Source organism: Asterias rubens, chromosome 1 (genome assembly GCF_902459465.1).
Source record: "Asterias rubens chromosome 1, eAstRub1.3, whole genome shotgun sequence".
Classification (NCBI taxonomy): Eukaryota; Metazoa; Echinodermata; class Asteroidea; order Forcipulatida; family Asteriidae; genus Asterias; species Asterias rubens.
The window spans coordinates 18,833,553-18,842,096 of NC_047062.1; the positions used below are offsets into that span (position 1 = coordinate 18,833,553).

The 8,544-nt window shown below is 40.7% G+C and overlaps 1 protein-coding gene across 1 annotated transcript; it reads left to right on the forward strand.

Annotated features, from left to right (window-relative positions):
* The first annotated feature begins 343 nt into the window (after positions 1 to 343).
* LOC117301273 (translin-associated protein X-like) lies at positions 344 to 6,666 on the forward strand. The gene is made up of 5 exons (XM_033785158.1): positions 344 to 476; positions 1,576 to 1,684; positions 2,641 to 2,757; positions 4,025 to 4,286; positions 5,044 to 6,666. The coding sequence occupies exons 1-5, from the start codon at positions 431 to 433 to the stop codon at positions 5,467 to 5,469; spliced, it is 960 nt and encodes a 319-aa protein (XP_033641049.1). The 5' UTR covers positions 344 to 430; the 3' UTR covers positions 5,470 to 6,666.
* Positions 6,667 to 8,544: the final 1,878 nt, after the last annotated feature.

Genomic DNA, 8,544 nt, shown 5'->3' on the forward strand with positions numbered 1-8,544 from the left:
AAAACATTTCAGCAAACCCCATGGGCTTTTCACTCATTGGTTGCTGACACTTCAAACTTGATGATTGGTCACCACAGCATAGGTTGACAGAAGAGAGCAATGCGTAGACGATTTCTCAAATAGAAAATTTGGAATTTTAATTAAAGAACAGTTCCACAAGAAGAAAAACTCTACCAAACCCAGCCCCGCTTTTCTTGCTATTTTTAGCTTGCTATAATGATCAAACATGCAAACATTATTTGTTTTGCCTGCCCGACTCTCATCGAGCTGCTTCACATGAGGGCGCTGTTTAGTTACTCCGAAGTTTTCACGTTCTACACAAAACACACACAGCGTGCAGCATGCAGCATGCAGCAAATATTATGCATCACAGCTACTACAGCGCTTGTCCAGGGTCTCATGAAAAGAAGGTACAAAAACCACTTTAGTGATGGGCCGCGACTATCGACAAAAGGACGACGGATATAAATCGAAAGGTAATAACATCACATAGTCATATTATTATAAATAAACAACAATTATCAGCGACTTGAATGTTGTCAGAGTTTGGAAATTGAAGTTCAACAAGTTGCAAGACTCAGCCCGGAGCAATAGGCCCTAGGGACTGAAAACCCCACATGCATTGCATGGCTCCGGTCCTTGAATCAAACTGTGGTCCATAGAGGCGAATTCACTGAGAAGAAACCACTGACCCAACCTACTGACCCTGGCTGCCCAAGTTAATAAAGTGTGCTTGTGTTGTGGGTATTATGTTACTTCTAGATAGAAGTATCATTATATTAAGTTCAATCAAGCAAAGCTATATATATATTTATAAATTATAATGGGTAAAAACTAAAATTAATATTCTCTATCCCTGATGCAAATTTAAAGCCATTGGACCCTTTCGGTACAGAAAAAACAAAAAAAAGTTCACAGATTTACAAATAATTTACAGGGTTTACAGAAGGTAATATTGAAAGACTTCTCTTGAAATATTAGTCCATGAAATGCTTTACTTTGCTTTACGCGCGGAAACAAGAGTGGGTTTTCCCGTTTTTTTCTCCCGACTCCGATGACCGATTGAGCCTAAATTTTCACAGGTTTGTTGTTTTATATATAAGTTGTGATACACGGAAGTGTGGGACTTGGACAATACTGTTTACCGAAAGTGAATAATGGCATTAACATCTATTTGTATAGTTGCGGTACCTACTGCCAAAACATAGGATTCAAAGTGCCTCTTATTAATTAGCGACTGGGCAATCTCTGTGGTCTAGTTAGTAAAGACACTCACTGCGCTAGAATTTATGGTTTATCGCAATTATTGCCTGACCAGTGACTGATTTTGCTGAATTGCCGAAAGGCACTGGGGGATGGAAAAGGGGTACCGAAGCCCCTTTTTTCAATCCTTTAGTTTGTCTGTGTATTGCGTGTCTTTGTTTAAGTTTGCCAAATTTATTATATCAAATCAAATGCAAGATTAGTTGTGTCCTTGCAACCGTACTAACCCAAACAGTGCTTCTTATATCAGTTGCTTATTGTGTTTTCACATACCATTAACGCTCATCAGTGTATTCTTTGTATCGTTTCTAGGACCTTCAAAAAGAGCTCAACATGGTGATTCGTGGTCAGCAAATCGAAAGGTTCAGAAAGGCGTCAAACTGATAGCTGAAGAAAACTCAGAAGTAGTCCAAGCTTTCAGGTAAATCCAAACGTCAACTATTTTATGACTGCACCAACTGTTTAGTAATTTAACCAGGGACAGGGTTGCCTCCTGCGTTTCCCATTTGTACAGCTCTGCACCCCAACAACAACAGAAGACATTGAAGAGAAAAAAAACTCTTTCTCTTGAAATGCAAACAAAAATCAAACTTTCTCATTGTTGGATTTTCTTTTAGAAATATTAGCTTGAGGTATAGTATTCTACGCCCTATTTCCCTGCTGTTGTAGAGGTATAGTATTCTACGCCCTATTTCCCTGCTGTTGTAGAGGTATAGTATTCTACACCCTATTTCCCTGCTGTTGTAGAGGTATAGTATTCTACGCCCTATTTCCCTGCTGTTGTAGAGGTATAGTATTCTACGCCCTATTTCCCTGCTGTTGTAGAGGTATAGTATTCTACGCCCTATTTCCCTGCTGTTGTAAATGTAGTTCTGCATACCTTGCAGGAAAAAATGTAGAGTGCTTTGATCGAGACGCCCATCTAGTGCTATGTGTTATTAATGGGTATTTCAGAACCTCAACATAGACTTTACATGTACGTTCAGCCCATAGCTCCCTTTGACACTGAAGTATGTACACTGCTCCAAAATTGATGATGGTGCCCAAGCCTGGGGCCAATTTCATAAATCATGTAAGCAACGGTTTTGTGCTTACGGAGCATCCCTTAGCAGAACTTCTATTTCATAAAGCTGAAAACCATGGTGAACGTGCATGTGTGTCGAAAAATGCTCTGCTAACTTGAGAAATCATGGTGAAATATGTTTATGCTTACGCACATTTTCTGCGACATTAAGCACACAAATTTTGCTTACTGGTAAACGGCTTTATGAAATTGGGCCCTGGGCCCTTATGAGCTATGCCAGAGCCTAAGCACAAGCTGAGATTTGCAAAAGGCTGATGGAGGGAAATTTATTGTGGATGTTTTTTTTACTCCAGGGTTTTCCAGAACGAGTTAGACACTAAACATGACAAGCACGAGAGGCTGGTCAAACTTAGCAGAGATGTCACCATTGAAAGCAAGCGGACTATATTCCTACTGCATCGCATCACAGGGTAAGAGAAGTTCTTATTCTTATCCCACAAGTAGCAGTAAAATTAGAGATGCCTGTACTGTGAAGTGAGAATCAAGCTTTACCTTGAGGTAGATTGTTGGAATCAAACTCTACCTTCAGGTAGATTGTTGAAATCAGGCTCTACTTTGAGGTAGATTGTTATTTACAATGTATCAAGCTCTACCTTGAGGTAAACTGTTGGATTCAAACTCTACCCTGAGGTAGAATGTTTGACTCAAGCTCTACCTTGAGGTAGATTGTTGGGAATCAAGCTCTACCTTGAGGGTAGATGGTTGGAATCAAGCTCTACCTTGAGGGTAGATGGTTGGAATCAAGCTCTACTTTGAGGTAGACTGTAAGAATTCAGCTCCACCTTGAGGTAGATTGTTTGAATCAAGCTCTACTTTGAGGTAGATTGTTTGAATCAAACTCTACCTTGAGGTTATGTTGGAATCAAACTCTACCTTGAGTTAGATTGTTTGAACCAAACTCTACCTTGAGGTTTTTTGTTTGAATCAAGCTCTACCTTGAGGTAGATTGTTGGATTCAAACTCTACCCTGAGGTAGAATGTTTGAATCAAGCTCTACCTTGAGGTAGATTGTTGGGAATCAAGCTCTACCTTGAGGGTAGATGGTTGGAATCAAGCTCTACTTTGAGGTAGATTGTAAGAATCAAGCTCTACCTTGAGGTAGATTGTTGGAATCAACCTTTTCCTTGAGGTAAATTGTTAAAATCAAACTCTACCCTGAGGTAGAATGTTTGAATCGAGCTCTACCTTAAAGTAGATTGTTAGAATCAAGCTCTGCCTTAAGGTAAATTATTGGAATCAAGCTCTACCTTAAGGTAGATTGTCAGATGGTCAGAATAAAGCTCTCATTCGAGGTAGATTGTTGGAATCAAGCTCTACCTTGAGGTAGATGGTTGGAATCAACTCTACTTTGAGGTAGATGGTTGGAATCAAGCTCTACCTTGAGGTAGATTGTTTGAATCAAGCTCAAGGTCGTGAGGTTTGTTGTGAAGTAGGTTCGTTGTGAGGTAGGTTGTCGGAACCAAGCTCTACTTCTACCAAGCTCTACCTCAAGGTAGATTGTTGGAACCTTGAGGTAGATCGTTAAAATCAAGCTCTGCCTTGAGGTAGATTGTCGAAATCAAGCCCATACTTAAGGTAGATTGTTGGAATCAAGTTCTATCCTGAGGTAGATCATGGGAATCAAGCTCTACCTGGAGTTATATTGTTTAGGTGCTATTGTAACTGGTTTCTTCACAGTGATGAGGACAGGGAGACAGTCATCAAAGAGGCCGAGGATAAGATCAAGTTAATTCAATCCACTCACATTCTTCAAATTGCCAAGGAGCTACAGGGACAAGATCCTTTCCTTTTCCAACGAGCCATCTCACCCGGGTTCCAGGAGTATGTGGAGGCAGTTTTATTTCTCTGCTACATCAAGGAGAAGAAGCTGATGACTTTGGAGGAGGTCAGGGGGCAGCTGGTCTTCCAGGTCCCTGCTGGGGAGGATTCACTTGCAAAGGTATAACAAACAAACGAAGACAAAGGCCGATGCGCCAGTATCCATCACAATTTATGCTCCTGGCACAAGAAATGAAACACATATCCAGAGAAAAAGTTGGGTTTGAGAGCCTCTTATGAACTTATGAATAGATGACATGTTACAGATATTAGGAGGCAGATTGTTCCAAAGTTGCGGAGCAGCATGAGAAAATGCCCCAATTGTGTTGGGTACAAGGAACAACCAGTAATGAAGAAGTGGATGATCTAGGCGACATCTTGAAGGATTGTACTGGGTTATAATTCACAATTATACTGAGGAGTGGAACCATGTAAAGAATGATAAAAAAAGCAAAAGCATCAAGATTCTCTCTTAGATTAGGCCACTACACGAACAAAAACTGTCAGTACATAATTATAAAATGTCAGATCATCACCCCTTTAGTCCTCAAACCAACCTATACTTGAGACGTTTACCAAGTTGTGTCTTGAGTTTTACATGCAATTGAAATGCATCAAACGGCCGTTGATAGAGCACTGTCTTAATGTTATGGTGGTCTTAAAATAAATATTGCAGAAGCTTACTTTATATGTTGGTGTTTAAGCCGACTGTGGAGCATGATGAAGGCGTAAATAATCCAATCAAAAGCTGTGGCTTATGGTCCGAACATTACAGTACATTATTTTTCTAGGCATTTGAGAATGAGAATCCATACTTACTAGGTGTAGAGTGATGATTAAACGTGGTTTTGATGCGTGTCAATTTTATGGTATTCTAGGAGGATTCACGCAAGTCAGATGTTGTATCCGATGCTACCCCCGATGGAGAGGTACATGACCCGGATAGCCCAATGAGGGCGCTTTCGGTATCTGTATCTCCTATGGACTACGTCCTTGGTATTGCCGACTTCACTGGTGAGCTGATGAGAATGTGTATCAATAGCATTGGCAATGGAGACACAGAGACACCCTTCGTGCTGGTCACCTTCATGCAGCAGCTCTACGATTGCTTCCAGCTTCTGGGAAACACACCAGGCCGTGAGTATACTCGTAAGATGTCAGTGATGCGACAGAGCCTGGCCAAGGTAGAGAATGCGTGTTACATGTTGAGAGTCCGCGGATCGGAGTTTCCTAAACACATGCTGCTGGATGCGATATCGGCCCTCCCTGGTGGTAGCACAGACACCATGGACTTAGACACGTGAAGTTATATTTTGTTTTGGTGTATTTTGGAGGCGGCCAAACTTTGTAAATAAAGACATCTTGTTTCGCTTTGGGAGACAGTTGATAAATCAACATTTTTTTTTATAAGTCTTGGCGACTAGTGCGACTAGTGTCGAAGTTGCGACTATTGATTGCTTTTTCGAGTCGCGACTAATGTTTTTCAACTACTATGTTAGTGCTGCCACGACTACAATCATAGTCGGGACTACTACAAAAATAGTTGCGACTACCTGTTTGGTGAACCAATTGTGTCGCTCACGACATCATAATTTACGTATAAAAAACACAATCAGACATCTGTGATACATGTGTACATCCTTCAATCCATCAGCGTCAATTTTACTATATTGCGCTTTGGCAAACATTTGTCGCAATTCATCTACGGAATTAAAAATAAGTTGCGACTCGTGTCAAAGTCGCAACTATTTAAGGCACTACTACTCGAAAAGTAAATTCCATAAGTCGCCCAGGAGTATATTTTAGTAACTAACTGATTTGCGTAACAGTCATGTTTGTCTGCTTGGAATGCTTTGATACTGTGTCACCAATTGTAGTCGGAGCGGATGTAGTAATGGTAACATATTGTTTGTTTAATGAGCCATTTGCATGTGACATCACAATCTGAAACAGCGCCCTCACTGAAGTCAAGGAAGACCTATCATTGGCTGAGAGTTGTACATCACGCGTTTAACTAGAGCAGAGGCGACCTTCACAAGGGGTCTATTGACACTTTCCCATATTGTAAGAAAACGGTTTAAAGACAATGATGGTGGAAAGCTTTCCTTAGACTTGCTGAGGTGCTGTATTTTTTGTTAGAAATGAGTCGTCTCGGGATAAGAAAATTGTTTTAACATTTATAGGCCTACAAGGTATTTACCATTACTGGTATTTACGCGACTCTCTTCAAAACATTGCTCTGTGATTTGAACTTTTTTGTTCTCAAAAACTTGACGACTGATGAAGCTGAAACTTCTACTGGTAAATGTTACTACGTATGTTCATTCAAAACCTTGAAGATGGGATTTAAACTAGGCTCCACTGAGGTGAAATGCAGGGCACAATGGGTGGTGCCATTTCATAAAAAATCTTAAATTTTTATAGTACTTATTTTTCTTTATAGTAATAATTCTTCATTCATTAAAATAAGCTAACAATTTGAAGGTTAGCAAAGTAACTTGCTCAGTTTATCCTGAATATATTTATGCATTAAAACGTTTCTTGTGAATATTTTTGATCATCAAACATTTGGAGGTTGTTAAACAATGAAAGCAAATTTCCCACCTGAGTGAGATCTCAAAGTCTTGGGTTTTAGTTTCCAGGTCTCAGTCGTAGTGTCGGTCTTCAACATTTAGATTTTTTTTGTCTGGAGCACAAAGGTCTTAAAGTCTTACAGTCTTATCATTTTGGTCTTAGGCATTGGGTTCTAATTGAAGTTCTAGTCTTGATCTTGGACTTGGTCGTGAAATCATACATTGTTATTTTCAGTCTAGGCTTTGGTCTTGGTTAAGCCTGGGTGACTAGTGCGACTAATGCCGAAGTCGCGACTGTTTATTGTAATGATGAGTTGCTAAAACAGTTTTTCAACTTCTTGGTTAATCGTGCCACCACGACTTCTACAAAAATAGTCACGACTACCTGCTCGGTGAACCAATTGTGTCCCTTACGACTATTCACAACAACATAATTCACTTACGAAACACAGTCAGACATCAGTGACACAATCCTTCAATTATGAATTTTTCTATATTGCGCCAGTGGCAAACAATATGCCGCAGTGCATCTTAGGAATAACAAATTAGTCTAGTGTCAAAGTTGTGACTATTTAAGGCATGACTAGTCGAGTGCTAAATTTGACTCGTTGCCCATGCCTAGTTTTGGTCTCAGGACTTGTTACCGGTCTCAGATTTCAAGGTCTTGGCTTCAATTCTCCAGAGTTTCATTAATGTTGAATGTGACTCTTGGTCTGTGGAGCTGGAGCTTTTACCCATGAGTCTATCCGAGGATAAGAGACAGCTTGATGAGACGACTGCTTCAAGATGACGTGACCTCTTCAAGACCTGTCCTGCTTGATGTCTTTACTCCTGCCATGAGAATCTTGATGGATGTTTCTAGCTGTGGTTTGCTGCTGATCTTGATATTTCATCCATCACTCCTGGAATCCATCCACCAACTTGGCCGTTCCAGGTACATGTATGACATCAGTAATTAAGAGAGGTTTGCGTTAACACTGTGTGAATATCTCTTTGTGAGTAGTGTTGGTGCTGAAAAGAACCGGTGGTTAACATACTCAAAAAGAGATTATTCACATGGTGTTACCGCAAACCTCTCTTAGTTTATACTTCCACTGCGTGAAGTTTCAAATTCTACATATATACATGTATCATAGTGGGTGCGTTCGATTAGCTTCCCTGGGTCGACCCTGGACTGCCCCCAGTGCGTTCGAATAGCTTTGACGTCATTCCAGGGGCTCACCCGGGTCAGCCCCAAGTGCCCTGCTTGTGGAGTGGGTCACTTGGGGGCTGGCCCAAGGTGCATGACGTCACTACGAGAGCTGTGAGTGGTCGTTCGTTTAGCTCTTGTCAGGGCCTCACCCGAGCGAGCACCTCGGGGTAGACCCAGGGAAGCTAAACGAACGCACCCTATAATTGCCAAAAGTATACAGTAAAAAACCTAATAAATACAAGGATGATATTTTGTGGACTTTAATCTAAATTCATAACTTTCAATGTCAGTAGTTGTGTTTCGTTGATGTTGAATGTGACTCTCAAGACCTGTCCTGACTTGATGTCTTTCCTCATCCTGCCATGAGAATCTTGATGGATGTTTCTAGCTGTGGTTTGCTTCTGATCCCGATCTTCATCCATCATTCCTGGGATCCATCCACTTGGCCGGACCAGGTATGACAGTAATTGAGAGAGATTTGTGGTAACGCCATGTGAATATCTCTTTTTGAGTAGTGTTGGTTCTGAAAAGAATCTGTGGTTAAACAAAACCATCCCTACTCAAAAAGATATATTCACATGTTGTTACTGCTAACCTCTCATGGATACTGAACA

Coding starts and splice junctions, on each gene's coding strand:
- LOC117301273 (XM_033785158.1), top strand. CDS start 431: ATGGGCCGCGACTATCGACAAAAGGACGACGGATATAAATCGAAAG. Junction 477..1,575: donor CGACGGATATAAATCGAAAG/GTAATAACATCA, acceptor TATCGTTTCTAG/GACCTTCAAAAAGAGCTCAA. Junction 4,287..5,043: donor GGGAGGATTCACTTGCAAAG/GTATAACAAACA, acceptor ATGGTATTCTAG/GAGGATTCACGCAAGTCAGA.